Source organism: Siniperca chuatsi, linkage group LG20, assembly GCF_020085105.1.
Source record: "Siniperca chuatsi isolate FFG_IHB_CAS linkage group LG20, ASM2008510v1, whole genome shotgun sequence".
Lineage (NCBI taxonomy): Eukaryota > Metazoa > Chordata > Actinopteri > Centrarchiformes > Sinipercidae > Siniperca > Siniperca chuatsi.
Window position 1 is genome coordinate 13,104,962 of NC_058061.1, and position 17,581 is coordinate 13,122,542.

At 40.9% G+C, this 17,581-nt stretch overlaps 1 protein-coding gene across 1 annotated transcript in view; it reads left to right on the forward strand.

Annotated features, from left to right (window-relative positions):
- Positions 1 to 1,478: 1,478 nt before the first annotated feature.
- The window catches only part of ngfrb (nerve growth factor receptor b), a 38,004-nt gene continuing 21,901 nt past the window's right edge, over positions 1,479 to 17,581 (forward strand). The window contains exons 1-3 of the mRNA XM_044178933.1: positions 1,479 to 2,098; positions 6,888 to 7,029; positions 14,922 to 15,278. Coding sequence (XP_044034868.1) covers positions 2,063 to 2,098; positions 6,888 to 7,029; positions 14,922 to 15,278 — 535 coding nt within the window. The 5' untranslated portion in view covers positions 1,479 to 2,062. The remainder of the gene's footprint in view (positions 2,099 to 6,887; positions 7,030 to 14,921; positions 15,279 to 17,581) is intronic.

Consider the following 17,581-nt stretch of genomic DNA (forward strand, 5'->3'; position numbering starts at 1 on the left):
TGTATTCCTGTTTAAGTGGTTGTTGGAGGCATTCGTATTCAGAGTGAGCTGTTATTGTAAGTAGTCTTCATGTCATCTCTGCATCGAAAAGCCACAATTTTAAAGAGAGATTTCAGGTGAAATAAGCATTGATTCTCTTTAATGAATTACAGGGACCACACTCTCTCTCTCTCTTTGCATTCATGCATTATTTATCCACCCATAGCAACCCAGCTCCCTCTCTCTCCTCATCCGCTGCCCCCATGTCCCCCACCGCCCTCAGTCCTTATATGGTCTCTATAAATCTCTGTCTCATCAAGATGACACAGATAGAAACGTCATTCTTTAATCTAGCACATACAAATAAAAGTCAGACATGTTTAAAGTCTTGAGCAGTAGAGATCAGTTTGTACAGAGAAATAAACGCAGGTAATATCTATATCTAACTCAGATTTACACCTAATTTAATCATCATTAGTGAATGTAAAGAACATTTTCTTGTGGGAATTTAAAATGAGGCTTCAACCTAAATGTCAGACCTAGGTGTAATATGCATTATATTGTGACTTTTACCTTTATTATGAGCAGTTTTACACAAAATGTCAATAGAATTGAATTGAATTGAATTATCATGCCAGGAATCATTTTGTATGAGTACCAATTAGTTCAGTACCCTTTAGCGTATCAAGTGTTTGGACTGTACCTCTCCCAAGGGTGTAGGGGTAAAAAGGGGACTGAATATACAGGGCCCTCGTGAGGAGGGCTTGAATGAATAGCTGTGGATGCGGGCAGGGGCCCATAGAGAATGTCTATGTACATTTTGCTGCAGGGAAATTCAGTTTGTGAAGACCGTGCACAAACATGACAGACTTGCATAAACCTCACAAACAACTTTGTCAACCTCTCTAAATCAACCTGCTGTTCTTCTGTGTACGACACATTGAACAGGGTGACATGTATAGTCATGATCTGAAGTAGAACATGAGGTGCTCCCCGGTTTATATCAGGCCAGCATTTGGCCTCAGGTGTCGGCTTAATCCAACAGTAGATTGCCTCTTCTTATGCATAAAGGCAGCAGTGTTTCTGATGAAAGCTGTCCTGTGATTAACTCCCACAGATAAATAATTTTTTAAATAGGGTGGAAAAGGAACGAATTAGTGTTACAGTTAAGGAAAAATCACTGTAATAACACAGCAATGCAGTTTTTATGTATCTAACTTAGACTTTAGACTGTGGAGTGATGGAATGAGGGATTCAGAGGTAGTAACACAAAATCATACTGATTTTTGCTTTTCCTTCAGTTGTTGCATGTGCTCTGCTGCAAATATAAGTGGATGCATACCTGTGTGGATCTCTGGTTTCTGGGTTAAAGGTGCATTCCCACAGTCAGTCCTGAGAGGGAAGTCTGTTGATGTGACTGCTGTCTTAAGGCAGTAAAACAAGGTCACTTCAATGCTTCAGGCAGAAATAGACAGCAATCTGATGGATCCCTTTAAAATTTAGAAGTTGTTCAAGGGAGTGAAAGTGGAAGAAGAATTCCATTTAATCAGTTGTCTTGGTTGCAGAGAGACTTTAATTCAGTTGGCACCGTCTGTAAACCACATCCTAAATGGTCGATTTAAACAAGACTTAATTTGTCAGAGGATAAACATTTAAGGTGGTTGGTTTGTCCGACTCAGCAAGAACATCCCAGAGCATGAAGCTGTTAAAGAGAGAGCAGGCTCGTGTGTGTGTGTGTGTGTGTAGTGGGCGTGGAGAGGGAGATGGCTCGCTTCCCTGAAGCCGTTGAGCTGAGCGCGTCTGTCATATGAGCCCAGTAGGAGAAAAGCGCTCAGACATCCAATGGGCCAATCTCAGCGAGCTTCCTCACTGACTGGAATCTGTCTGCAGACAGAGCTTCTGGACTGAGTGATTCCCCGCTCCGATACACACCTTACTTTTCTAGAAGTAAACTCAATAGACGCGCACAGACGCAGCGATGACAGCCGAGTTTATGTCACTTCGAAGTTACTGAGATCCGCATCCTGCTGCGCTGCATCCGATCCGACTGACTCTTCTGGGAAGATACAAAGGAGATAACAGGATGAATTCCGCTTTCATAGCACTGTTACTTGGAGTGGTGAGTAGCCTCTTCAAAGTGTGTGTTAAATGTTTGCCATAAACTTAACTTGGATAAATCCGTCCAGTCTCGCCAACACCTGCGCAAATGCGCATCCACACAGCTCAACAAGGGGGGTAGTTATTAAGTGGTAGGAGTTTGTGAGAAACTTTACACAGATTTTCCTCCTTCCAGCCTTTAGCATGCAGTCATCTGGTTTTGACAGGACATTTACCGAAAAATCAGTGTAAAGTTACAGGCCTTTCCCTGCATCGAAGTGAGATTAAATGCCCATGACTTACTTTAACTTTCATGAGTTTGAGCTCTTTTTGATGTACCACTTGTTCAAATGTATTTAATAGACATTTTAGGTCTGGAAAGCAAGAGTTCGTGTCCTTGCACCTGTCCTGTCTTCAGTTCGGGGCTGACAGTGTAAAGCAGAGCGGTTGTATGCAGCAGCAGCCATTCAGGGTTGATACTCAACAGCTCTAGTTGCTGGATGTGTAGTTCCACCCTTCTCAATTACATGTGGCCCTGCAGACAGCAGCACAATAACACATGTAGCAGTGGTCTCTGTGTTAACTGATGAGGGCTTTGGTGAATTTACTTAATTTTTATCTATTACCTGAGAGAATACATGAAACATCTCCCTGATTTATATCTGATTCCCTGGAGGCCATGCAGACCCAGGAAGGAAATATATTTTCTGCTATCTGACAGGACACAATCAGTCAGGGCTGCACAGGGCTTGTCAAGGTCCTGGTTTAGGAACAGGCTGCATCACTGATACATGACAGCTGCTCCCACTGATGGCTATGCATCCTCTGCTGGCTCAGCTCATGCAATATTGATACAGCCTGAACCCATCCCCCCTCACTCTTCCTCTCCTCCATCTACCTCACACTCACCATCACCCTCTTCTTCCCGGTCTGTTTGTCTCTTTCTCTCACTTCATAAGGAGATGATGATTCAGCATTGTTTGGGAAGGCATTAGCTGTAATGTCTTTGCCACCCGGTGTTCCCACAGCAGTTCAGGATAGATGTCTGGATTTAAATTAGGCCCAGCTTATTGGAAGGCTGGTATGGTGGAACTCTAATGGCTTAACAAGCACTGGCAGCTGAGGTGCAGAGGTTAAGTGCCTCCAACTGAAAATTGACTGGAGCATTAGTAAGATTGGTTGGAGCTCTGAAGTTATGTGTCCAGATGCTTCTGCGCATGCATACGTGTGTGCTTGTTGCTGTGAGTGTGTGATCAACTTGCTTTAGCTTCAGGGAGATTGGCTGACAAAAGTTGAAGAGTGCAACCCTCAAACTCCCATCTAAAAACCAATTACAGGAAACGTGCAAGTCGAGCTTCAACTTGCTAAGTGCTGTGGAACCTTTTCTTTCATTCCATAGGCTATTTTCTCAAATCACATCACCCTCTAATTCATCTGTATGCACTACACAGCAGTCATTAGTGATGCACTTGAATCACAGTTTTTTCAGTCTCTAAGATGTTTTGGTGTTGCACCCACACCCGGAGCTAGAACAGGGTCAGAGAAAAAATAGATGTAGAAGCCAAACACTGGAACTTGGAGTCATTTCAAAAGCGTCAGTCAGAGCAGGTTTGTTCACATGTGAGGTTGTTTATGCGTGTGATGCAAATGCATTTGTGCTGATGGGGTGTGTACAACGTATACGGGAGCAGTTCAGGGGAAAGCAGGAGAGAGATGAGCGTTTGGGGTTACAGATTTGATTAATCTGTAATTGAATGTTTGTTGCGTAAGGTGTGTGTGAGGTAATGAGTGTGCTGAAAGCCAGTGAAGACAGATAGTGAAACATTTCATTGCTGTACAGTGAGTGTGTCACATCTCAAATGTTAACTTTTCTAGAACTAAAATTAATACAAAATCATTCTTGTGCATATTCAGTGGGCTTCTGTAGGTTTGGTGAGAACAAAGATCCTAAAACAACACTGGAGTATTCATTCATTAACTGAAATTAAAACATAAAAATCACAGAGACTAAAGTAACAGGGTAAAATCAGCATCTTTTGAACATATTATGAGCTTGAGGTGACTAACTAGAATTGTCTTCCTGTTGTAAAAACAGGAATGTTTCCCCACAAAGCCAAAGATACATTCCTGAACCCAGTTTCCAATGTAACATCTTTTCCCCACTGGCCAGTAAATCAGAGTTTTACTTTATGATAACATTTCAGTGAATAAGGATAGATAGAACAGTGAGAGAAAGAACATAACGGCATTTGTTTGTGTGTGTGTGTTCATTCCAAGCTCCTTCTGTCTGCTTCCGCAAGCCCTTTAAAAAATGAACCCCCCCAATCAGCCTTTGCAGGGAATCGCTGGCAAACTGTACAAAACATACCACAGTCGCTTTTTTCCACCCAGAAGTATTGCTGCTTCCGCGAAGATAGCAAGCCCCTCTTTCTTTTCGTAGCCTCGTATGTTTGTTTCACAGACATTTTTTTCATGAACTGGTAAGTACGACAATGTACAGTATGTGCAGTATATAGTGCCGCACACTTATACTGATGTAATAAAGTTACTGATGTGGAGGCGGAGTAACACAAGGCTTCGTCCGGTTGGCTTTCTGCCAGAAAGGCAGAGTATGTGTGTCTTCAATAAAATGTTGAGCGCATGTGGTTAAAGTCAAGTCTCTGGATATTTGTCTTATATACCAAGTCCTCCAGTCATATGAACTTCTAACAGTATGTATGATGTATGAATGAGGGCGGGAAAGACCGTGATTGGCCAATCAACTAGCCCTGCATAAACTTTTACTGGCCCTGGGCCATCGGGCAATTGGTTATGTCGGACCCTGCATGGATAACTGAATACCAGAGACTTGAAGGTGAATGGGCTGTGACACCATCAAGGGCAAGAGGGAGATGCACACACGCCCACACACACACACACACACACACACACACATACACACACAAACCCAGGAGGGGAACCAACAGGTTAATAGTGGTTAGTTTTGGTTTATTGTAAAAACGAAGAGAAACCAGGTGTGTGGAAGGAATCGCCATGAGCAGGTGGACTGGCCGAGGACAGCTGCCTGGAAAGTGACTGGTGAGACCAGGCAGGCGGAGCGAGGACAGCAGGCTGATGTGGAGCAGCGGAGGATCCGTGGTGAGCTGTTTCTGGAGAGTAGTTGGAAGCACGTGTCAGTTGGAAGAATGAGCCTGGACACAGGAAGTCAGAGAGTTAGTTAGGGGTTCAGAAAACATGCAAGAAAAATCTGTCAATGAGGCAAGTCAGAGGTGTAGTACCACTTGGGTAAATGGACGATCTGGCGAAGACTGGTGAGAAGAGCCGGGTAGCTCTACTGCAAAGTGTTGATTGGTGGATGGAGAGCAGGTGGGTAACAGCAGATGAGTAGCAGGTGTGTCAGTTCCTGATTGGAGGTTCACCGGAGGCCGTGCGCCGCCAGCGTACACACACACACACACACACACACACACACACACACACTATCTGCCAGCTGACTCAGAGGTGCCTGAGGGGACACTTGTTTTTTAGAGCTATTCTCTCTTGTCAGCAGCATTCCACACACACCTGAACCCTGACTCCTGACGATTTATGTTGAGTGTGCCTTCAAACTAATGCACCCCTCAGTATAAACACACGCACACACACACACACACACCGTCAGACTGTGTTAATTGTGTTATGTATGGCTCATTCTTATTATCATTCAGCAGGCAAAAATGAGCCTCGAACAATATTCAAATCAGTAAAGAGCAAAATGACTTGCATGTTTATGTGTTTTTGCGGGAAGAAGCCGTAATATACTTTATAATCCCACCCCTGTTACTTTTTATGAAATATGGGATCAAAACAAGTCTAAGATATAGCTTCTTTTGCCCCCTGATCTGTGGCATGTCTGCCAACAGAAGCTTGTTTTTAGGCCTTCATTTATGCCAACCTCATAAATGATGGCCTAAAAACAACCACTGTATCTGTATCTGGAGAGAATGAAAGGCAGACCTCTCCTCTGGCTCTGTGTCACAGGCCAATCACTCCTTTTATCAAGGTTTGCTTTGGAGATCAAGGTGTGCAGAAGATAAAAAAGACCAGGTGATGATATAACGCAAAAGGCCACACAGACTCAAAGGTCTCACATAAACATAGACTGCAAGAAACATCCTGGCCTGGGCGGGAGTGTGCAAGTGTGTACACACTGTCATGCATATTTACATGTGCATATGTAGAGGCATGCACAAACATCTTCACCTGTCAACGGCCAAATTAAAGCACTCGACAGGTTACTGTTGGAAGAATGCAGAGAAGACATAATCCAGCTGTACCTGAGTGTCTGAGTGTGTGATTTTGTTGACTTTTATTACTGCATCTGTGACTTTAGATGTGACTGGTAGAGTTGTAGTTTTCAAACTTTTTGCTTTGTGATCCTTTAAAACAAAGCAATGTATCTGTGCGACCTTGCATTACAGGTCCCATGTGTCTACTGGTTGAAAGCAGTTCAACCAGAGTGATTTTTCCTCCTTAGATTGTTTGAATACTTTTAGAAGCTGATAAGGAAAAGCTATTTAGCATTTCACAAGAACACAGAAAATAGAGACAGAACTCGGAACAATGGACAATGTTGTGTAGCTGAAATCTGCTTTTTCTTCTTTCCCATCCCATTATTTATTTCACAGTCCCTTGGATATATCGTGCAGCATGTTGCAGGGTCCTGACTCCTACACTTATGTCATTTTTTTGTGTGTGAATGTATTGTTAATCTAAAATGAATGCTGCTGAATGTAAATGTTACTTTAAATGATCTCTCTGGTGATTGGCAGGTTGGGGCTCTGGCCAATAAGGAGGATTGTTTGTCGGGCCAGTACACAACCAGCGGAGAATGCTGTGTGCAGTGCCAGCCCGGTGAGGGCGTCGTCAGACCATGTGGAGTCACACAGACTGTCTGCGCCCCTTGCCTTGACAGTGAGTAACACAAAAAACAGCTGTGCGAATGTCATGTACACACACACACACACATACAATTTATAATGTGCATTTGAGTGCAAAGACAATCATGCAGAAGTACACAAAAGCACGTTCGCTCTTGAACATTGATGCTGTGTTGGTCACATACCTTAATGCAGAAATAGTGACACATACACACACATACATTATGCCATATATTCAGTTCTGGTTTCAATGACAGTGGTAGTGATTTAGTGTTTCATCTGACACAAAAAACACTGCTCCCACTTAATATGACATTAACAGTTAAGTTGCTATGTATTGATTTGTATTTGTCTAGCAGTAGTAGTTGTATTGGTTGTAGTTAGCACTTTATTGATCTCACTTTTCATGTAACTCTGCAACAGAATTAAATGTTAAAAGAAGTAACTCAGACTTTTTAAGTCAGGAATGTAAACAAGAATAGTCTACAGCCAGGCTAGTAATTCTGTGAGGCTGTTTAGACATAAAGGTGCATTAAGCTAAATGCTAAAGTCAGCATGCTAACATGCTCACAATGACAATTCTAACATGCTGATGTTTAGCAGGTATAACTTTACCATGGTCCCAATCTTACTTAGTCGTGTTAGCATTCTAACATTTGCTAATTAGCACTAAACACAAAGTACAGCTGAGGCTAATGTTTATGTCATTAGTTTAGCAGGAATTTGGTCATAAACCAAAGTATTGGAAAAATTCAAATTTGGCCTGATGATGGTGCTAGATGAAAATTAATCACCCAAGTGATTACAGTTTGTCTTAAGGGGAACATGAATGTGTGTGCCAAATTTCATGACAATCCATCCAATAGTTGTTAAGACATTTTGTTCTGAACCAAAAATGTCCTCACATGAACCTCACAGTGGCGCGAGAGATAAAAGTCAGGAATCACCAAAGTTATAAAGATACATCGTTTGCAAACAATGGATGCTGGTACCAAATTTTGTGCCAATCCATCCAGAAGATTTTTCATTGAATAAGTGAAAACTTTGACCCCTACTTTATGCGTGTTAGCATGCTAACATTTGCTAATTAGCACTAAACAAAGTACAGCTGAGGCTGATGGGAATGTCATTAGTTTTGCAGGAATTTGGTCGTGTACTAAAGTATTAGACAAATTAAAATTTTGACCTGATGATGGTGCTTGATGAAAAGTCAAAGGATCCAGTAAGTAATCCATCTAACATTTGTTAGATGGATTACTATGAACTACAGTGGTGGACTGACTGACCGACTGACATTGCCAGTCTCTAGAGATGGCAACATAATAGACCTCAACATCAGTTTGGATCTGAGGAAAGGTTACTTTTGAAGAAAAGCTATGGGTACTCAGCAGTACATTTGAATTTAAGCCCAGCATTATCAAACAGCTGTGTTACATGTGTCAGTATCTGATAAACTTCTCAAATATTATGCAGATTGTAGCCTAAATGTAAAGACTTAAAGACTGACTCAGCTGCATGTTAGGAAGTAAACTAAATGCCAGATCTGTGTTCCAGCATTACTGCCCTCCTCATGGCCCTTACCATGTAGGGAGACAAGCTGTGTTGGACTGTAAGACTGTATGAGGACAGTGATGTTGAGAGGATACAAGAGTGGGACCAGTTCCAAATGTTGTTGCAGCAGTGGAAGATATTTAGAGCACCAGACAAGTTGTTATCTCACTGTGATTAAGATGGTAAGCAGTGTAGATTTTGATTTTGTAAACTGGTAACTGAAGGGCTCAAAAGGATATTTAAGGTCTTCTGTGGTAGGTACACTTCTGCTTGAGTGTTGGGAAATCAAATGAACATTTAAGGTTTTTTGTAACTCTATCATGTGAGGTCAAAGGTCAGTTTGAGCCTGCAGAGGCCAGGGTTGGTCTACAGCCAGTTCCTATGCTGCTCCCAGAGTTTTACTTGCATGAATTCCCTGACTATCCTGCGTCCAGGCTAGGAAGTAGTTGTAAACCTCCCTGGGTAAGTGAAGGATGGCAAAGCATGAGCCAAGGAGCCCCATACCCAGAAAATGATTCAGACTTAAGGTCGTGAGAGAAGTCACAGAGAATGTGGACATGGAGAAAATGATTTATTTGAATTTTGGTGGGGCTTCTTTGAAATGATATATGCTTTTATAAGATCTTATGTTGTATTTGTATAAAAACTTCATATTTTAGGCTCAAAATGATTTTAATTTATGACATCAGCTGTGTGTCTGAGGTTGCTGCTGTATGTTGCACAACATGGAGGTTTTCAGGGTGATAATTTTCAGTCTTACAGTACTTGTTCTGCTCAGACATGAACAAACACAGACAGTGTCATGAGGCCAGACAGGCGCTGCACTGACTAGGGAAAAAGTGAAATCCAAAGCAGATAGCTCTCCATCAGATAACATCACAATGATATTTTAAGAACACATCAATCATATTGATTTAGATCACTACTGATGGAACTGGAGAGGGTGTGTGCAGAAGCTTTTTAACAACTTGTTTTGACGTCTCAGCCAACAGCCAACAGTCTCCTATTTGTTGACCATTCACTAAACCCTGCCCCCAACAGTGATTGCCCACTCATAGCTTAGAAACCATAACAGCAGGTCTGTCAAGCTTTTAATTTCTCCATGGTGAAATTGTGTGCAGGGGTCTGTAGCAAGGGTGATACTCCATATAGAAAGAGTTTGGTTAGTTGTTTCTTTCTTTACCCTCTCCAAAACCAAAAAAGTCTAAGGAATTGATTAACATTAGTGTTTTTTGTTCTAAAGTAAGCAAGCGTTAGGATGCTTGGCTAACTAGCTTACTACCTAACCCAGTGTTACTGCCAAGGGCATTTCATACTAGGGACAGTATATTATTTGTGGAGTTACAGGTTAGGTTAAAAAAAAAAACCCTTCACAACTACCACATCCACTGTGTGGTATTTCCATAGATTGTATAAAATACAGATGTAGTGTCTGTGACGTCACCAATAGGTTTCTGAAGAGCCAGTGTGAAGCTCAGTGTGGTGGCTTTGGGCGAGGCCATCTTGGCCAGTCTTTGCTCATTTTTGGATGGGCAAAGACGTGGAGCGTGGGTGGAGCTGAGGTGGGCCAGATGAAGCCTGGTTGCTGAAACCAGCCACCTGTGACGGCACCCACCTGTCACTCAAAGCGGCCACGTCCTTAATTATGAAAACTTTAAACCTTAACATAATTTAAATGGGTAAGTTATATAAAAATTCACCCCCCGTACAGTTGTCATGAAGGGGGAAATTAGCTATAGAGACTAAAACAGTTTTTTGTACAAGGCTATAAACATGTTTATTTCTGCTGTTGGGCATTTTAACATGGGGGTTTATGGGGATTGATTGGCACCCTTTTGGAGCCAGCCTCAAGTGGCCATTCAAGAAACTGCAGTTTTTGGCACTTCCGCGTTGGCTTCATTCTTTAGCCTAGGAGGTTGCTGCTTGGGTATTTCCCCGCTGTGTAGGAGCCGGTCATGGTAACAACCTCAGTCAAACTCGATACCCAAGATAGTGTTACGTTTGCCAAACACTTGTAATGCTAAAAGTGAAAACATTCTGTTTGAAAATACGAGCATGTATGTAACCATCCTGTGAATATTTCATACGCTTTACTAGGTTTCTAGTTTTAATACAGAATATCTGGAAACATTAAAAAATCTGGAGAACCAACTGACAGAGTTTTAACATTAGCATTAGCTTACGCTAGCTTGCTACAGCTGATAAAATCTGCTAGAGACAGCCATCATTTCAGCTGACAAAATTGAAGGTCATTAGCTAGACATGAGAAGCCTGCTTTTGTTTACTTCTGTGTAAAATCGAAGATCCATTAATTAACAAATTCCTGCAAATTTTGAGTGGTACATCTGCCACTGTTATCATTGTAAACTGCGTATGAGCCGTTTGAGAATGGAAAGCTTGACAAGCGTACCAGTAACTTAGGAGGTCAGGCCTTATTGAATGGTCACTTAATGGTCACTTTGAAGCATTTAGGTTAGGATTTTTTTATAAAACAAATGTTTTAGCATCTATTTTATGAACTTTAACACAGAAATATTTCTTTGCACCTTTGGCTTATATAATAACAATTTTTTGCAACAGAAACTACTTACATTTCGTTTCTGACAATCTTCGAATTTTCTTTCAACATCAACTCCCACCCACCATATGTCTTTGGGTATGTTGTTTCAGGCATGTTCATAGAATTTAATGTGCACAAACATCCATTTATAAGAGACAGACTGTGTGTGTTTCCAAACAGTGTTCAGGCTTCATTTAGTACAGATAGTTAACAGGGGACTGGCTGATGTGCTAAAAAGTACAGCCAGCTGAAACACATGGAGGAGTTTGGATTAATGAACAGATGAGTGGAGATGAAACAGAGAAAGTACAGCTGTGCAGCTGGAGAGGAGACAATAAAAGCGAACTTCTCAGCCAGCAGCTAATGGTTCATACACACACACACGTACAAACATGTCCAGGAAAACACACATTTAACCACACACAGAAGCAGACACAAAAAACTCCCACACATGCACCCAACACACACACCTTACGCTGCGCAGATAAAGTCAGGAGTCCTTTTATGGGTGTTGAAAACAAAGGACTGAATGTTAGACTAGAGGCGAAAGTACTGTTATGAAATGATATGCTGAGCCAGGAAAAGACCCCCCCAACTCCATCTCCTCCCCCTCCTTTAACACCCCCACCCCCCCCAATGCTGCAGGCTAGCGTTATTAATGTATTGACTTACATTATTGATGCATGGCATTATGATAATGGCTCTGAGAGCACTCGTGGGGAGGGGTGGTGAGGGTAGTCTGAGTGTGTGTATCTGTTTGAGGAGAGGGAGGGTGTTTCAAGAGATAATGGGGTCAGGGTGGGGGGGTAACAGTGTATGACAGGCCCACATACGAGGGTGGGACAATAGTTTGTCCACTTCCTAAAGATATAATTAAACAAAAATGTGAAGGACCCACATTTGACACCACGATTTTAGGACAGAGCTGCACAAACTGATTCATCTCAAATGACACAGTCTCTGCTTTCTCATCGTCTCTCCATTTGTCTCTCTGTCTCAGTGTTTATCTCTCCTCATCTCTGTTTTAATCTCTGCATCATCAGAGCGTTCGCCGTGGTTGGTGGGCCACTGAGACCGAAAACTTGATATGCTATAAGACACTGAGCTGTAAAGGGTCTACATCCCCCCGTCTCCTACCACACAGTTTAGTTTAGTTTAGTTTAGTTTAGTTTAGCGTAGAGCTGAAATAAAAATGAATCTGCAACAATTTTGATAATCCATTAATTGTTTAAGCCATTTTTAAGTCAAAATTGTTTGTTTTTCTTTGTCTGTGATAATATATTGAATTTGTTTAGATTTTGGACTGTTGGTTGGACAAAAAACAAACAAACACACACACACACACACACACACACACACACACACACACAGCTGCTCTTACAAATAGCTCTGTTGCATAATTTAGTGTGTTTCCCAGTTCTTTATCCAGACGAAATACAATTCCATAAAACATGCAATATTGATTGTGTCCTCTGCAGATATATCTGTCCTTGGAAATCTTTCAGATATATTGTATGTGATGTATGTTAGTTCATCATCTAAAAAATCTTTAAAAAAAGATATTGTTGTTGCTCATGCATATGTTCAGAATCTTTTCTTGTCCAAAGTGACCTCTATGTAGTTACATACCCACCAGGGGAAATTACCCTAAAACTGAATTCCCCGTGTTAGTGTGACTTTAGAAAGATGAATCCACATTTATTCACAGAAAAAATCCCTTCCCAAGATAAGAAATAACATGATTAACAATTCCACTTTGTGACACACATTTAAAACAACAAATGTTTAAATGATTTAGACAAAAATGCATTTAAAAATAAATAAGCACATATATAATATAGTCTAATAAAATACTACACAGATGATTCTTTAATACATAATTTAAACACTTGTTTAGACATTTTTATTGACTCTAAAACTAAAGTAAAGACATAGGCCTTTAAAAAATGTCAAAATAAAGGGAAAACTAGATGGAGGTAAATTGGTAAATTACAATATTTCACAATCTCAAGGCGACTATGCAAAGGACACAATCAGTCTTTGATTGAGACTGGAAGTATGAAACTTGTGCTAAAATACAGTAGTATTGGGCAGAAGATATAAGTAGCCTGGAGCTGGAATAAGAGCACTAGAATGGCTAGGAAGATAAGGATTTTTTATGTATGTTTTAGGCATTCCGCCTTTATTGAAAGTGGACAGTTGAGAGAGGTGATAAGAAATTAAGGGAAGAAAGAGAAATACAGAAACAAAGAGGATGAGATAAAAGCATGAAAAATAATCTCCAGAATTGTAATCAAAAAGAGAAAAAGACTTTAAAGCCAATATGTATAAAATTTGAAAATTCACATCTTTGACTCTTGCAGGTGACAGTAAAGGTTGCCAGGTTGCCATCGGCAACCATTTTGAGAAATTAGCAACAAATTCTTGACCTTTGCAATTTCAAGCTTCGAAATCAAACGCAGGATCAGCAATTCTCCCAGTATATTTTTTTCTCTCCACCCACACCTACTTTAGGCTTCTTACCTGAACTGGCTGTTTATTTTATTGCTTTTGTGTATTTTATTTCTTTATATTTCATCATTCACTGTGGTATTTTATTTATCTTGTTGTGAAGCACTTTGTACTTTGTTTTGATAAGTGCTCTATAAATAAAGTTTTATTATTTTATTATTTATTAGGCGTCCGAAGAAAAAACACAAGCATAGCTTACCAGTAGCCTGCAGCTGCACTTTCTGAGACACCCAGGGACACGCACATGGTAGTGGTCAGACCGTCCGAGAGTGTCCATCACTAGCCTGCCAACGCCTGGCAGCCCATCAAAAAAGACCGCCGTTCTTACAGTCCAGATCTGTCTTCTCTTCACCCACCATGCCATTTACCCACTAACCATCCGTTCATCGTCCGGGCCGTCCATTCCCGGGAGGCTGCCGCCTCATCAGAATTGGAGTACAGGAGGTAATGTCAGACTTTCTGGGCTAAATTACAACGCTGCAATTCTGAAGGGAGGTTTCACTGTCTGACTGTTCCTGGAACGCCAATTCTGCAGAGTAATTGTGGAAACCAAGACTCAACTAAGCAGAGAACCTTTGTACTGTCATAGATAATAGTCTAACAATGGCATAACCATCAATGCTGAAAAAAAAGTAAATCAAAAATGGAATTTAATCATGACCTTGAAATCAAAAGTCAAATCAAATCATGGATTTGGAGAATTGTGACACACCTACTTTTTAACATATAAAAAATAGGGACAGCAAAGTGTGAACCCCAAAATAAACACATTTTTAATATTAGTGATATTTAAATATTGCTGTTACAGTCGGAACCGGAACCAGACAATGCTGCACTTGTGTTAAAAGTTTGACTTCAACTTCAACCCATCAACATCACAAACGAACACTGGTATTTTGTATACCAGAAATTGAGGGTGGACACTTAAACTGATAACAGTAAAGATTCAAATTCTGTAAAGTATCATATAAAACATAAACTTTGGTTCAGTTACTGTAATAAAGCTTTCAAACATTCTGTACATTTTCATTATTAAGCTGACATATAACTACATAGTATTTTAATTACTTAAATGTAAGGTGTGTAGAAATGGCAACCATATTTTCAGTTTCGGCAACCAAAAGCTAATGCCTGGTTGCAACCACTTTCAAAAGTTAGTGTTGGGCCCTGTCTTGTGATTTTGGTAGCATCAAAAAAAAAACCATTGTGAATATACTGTAAATGCTTTTAAAGGGATGCCTGAAGAAACAGAAGTCAGCCTTCTTGTAGATAAAAAGTTCAATGGTTATTTTCTTTCCTCTTAGGTGAAACCTTCTCAGAAAACTTCAGTCACACAGAGAGATGTCAGCCCTGCACAGTATGCACAGGTCTATTCCGCATGAAGGCGCCCTGCACAGACTCCAACGACGCCACCTGTGTATGCAACTATGGCTACTATCTGAATGAAGTCTCACAGCGGTGTGAACCGTGCACCAAATGTCCTGAAGGCCAGGGCATGCTGTTCAGTTGTGAATTTGATCATGACACGGTGTGTGAGGAGTGCAGCGGGGACACCTACTCGGACCAGGAAAGTTCTCGGGAGCCCTGCATCCCCTGCTCCACCTGTGATGAGGCAGAAGTGTTACAGCCCTGCACCTCTGTCACTGATACAGTTTGTGAAGGTAAGACAATTAGCTCACAGAGGCTTGTAGTAGGGTGTCCATCATGTCACAGTGGACTTGTATGTACCTGCCAGATTAAGGCCTTGACATATTCCAAAATGGTCATCAGTGTTTAAACATTAGGTTTCTGCTCTGCTGACATGTTCTCATGTGTGGAGTCGACTTGTACATCCAACTACTCTCAATTTTAGGCTAAATGCCGACCTTCCCATGGACACAAGCAGGTGACGAAATGTATCTCATGCAGACCCTTACAGCCACATGGATGTGTAAAGTTAAACTTAAAGGAAAAGTTTGACATTTTGGGATAAATTTAAGGTTACAGATCAGCTTTACTTCAGGTTAGCTTAGCTTAGCACAAATACTTGAAACAGCTAGCCAGACTCTGTCCAAAAATAACAAAATCCACTTACCAGCACCTTTAAAGTTCACTAATTAACGCTAGCTGTTTCCCCCTGATTCCAGTCTTTATGCTAAGCTAAGCTAACTGCTTAATATTCACCCTACAAACATGAGAGTGGTATCAATCTTCTAGTATAACTCTAGGTAAGAAAGTATTTCCCAAAATGTCAACCTATTTCTCACAGTTTCAACACATTGCTTACCCCAACATGGAACAAAAAACAAGGATGCAAATTTAACTGATGCTGCTCACACAGTTCACAGTTGTCTATGGATTTTCTAGAGTAACGAAGAATCACATTGCTGTTGAGTTTTACAGATGTATATGCACTATATTGAGGAGACAGCAGAAATTGATGGACATCTCTGATGTTTCTCTTTTATAAGTAGATAAAACTAAAAACATCTTAATGTTTTTTGGAATTTGTGTGAAGTGACCCTTTAGTAATAGACTATTAAGTTTGAAATGCTCAACACTTAAAAGACTAAACTTCATGCTGAGAGATAAAGGCATTCATGAGTCTGCCTCAAAAACTGATCTCTTCTTTTAACAAGTCAAGTAATTCACTTGGTCACTTGATTTATTTTTCAGCTATTTAGCAAATGGCTGTGGGATGACCCTATCTAAACACTGGGCAAGTTTATCATGAACTTCTGTGCAGAGCCAGCGAAGTTGAATGATGAAGTGCATTGCCCAGGGTCACAATGGCCTGAATAGAATCAATGTAAGCACATACTCGTTGTCCAGCACTGTACGGACAGTACAATGAACTGGACATCGACATTGTCAGCCACATAATCAGATCATCTCAGTGCGACATTGTAGACACTGTTGGCCCATCAACCTAAATGCCACGACGATGCTTGTCTCATTGTCTTCACGGGCTCATCCCATCCACAGATACAAAGACCACACTCTTTCTGTGTTGAGGGTTTAGAAGGAGGTCATATCTCTGAACAGGGCTCTTTAATTTCTTTTATATCATTGCACCCTGTGGGTATCACACTCCAAATCACAAATTCCTTATGGCTGCAGTCACTGCTCATTCCAATGACCTGATGCCTCACAGATTAAATCAATGCTTTTGTGAAATGACAATAAATGGAGTCTGTTGATCAGTCATGCAGTCTGTTGGGGCAGCGGTTTGAAGGATGTTGTTATCACAGTGGTGAAGACAGAGTGAGTCTCAGGCTAAAGGGAGTCTTTTGTGCCTCTCCCATGATCCCGTTTGGCCTGTGAGGGCTTTCAGTTTAGCCCATGGGGCTACTTGAAGGAGCTAGTAATGAGTAAAACAGAGAGTGAAACTAATGTAAATTGGTCCTACATATATTTTTGTGACTATTTTTACTGTTTTTCCCCTGTTTTGAGTATTTGTGCTGTATGGGTTTGTCACCCACGACCAGATTTAGAATCAAGCTGAATTTCCACCAGGCTGGCTTCATTTTGAGGAGGGTCATGTCGGCAAATTAATTTCTTGAATGATCAACAATCCGGCTGTTGGAGAAGTAGATGCATGTCAGAAATTGTTTTCATATTATTGGAGTAGCATTTTACATGTAGTTTTTACTAAGCTGTGGTATTAATAAAGCTGAACTTTGCTGCATCTTCACAGCCATCTGCAGGCTTTCCGTTCAAAGTAATAACGCTGCCTTTCTTTTTTCTGTCAACATTCTTGAGGACATGGCCATCTTGTTTGAATATAAGGACAAAACCAACTGGGGCTTTTGTGTTTAACGTTTAGTGTGAGCACCAATGTTGGGCAGCAATGCGTTACTTAGTGTTGTAAGGGATTACAGCTTGACAGTGCATAATTAGCCACACTACAGCTACTAATCCCAGTAACGATTCATTACTCAGACAATTTGGAGATTGCCTTGTTCAATGTCTTACAGGGAGTTTG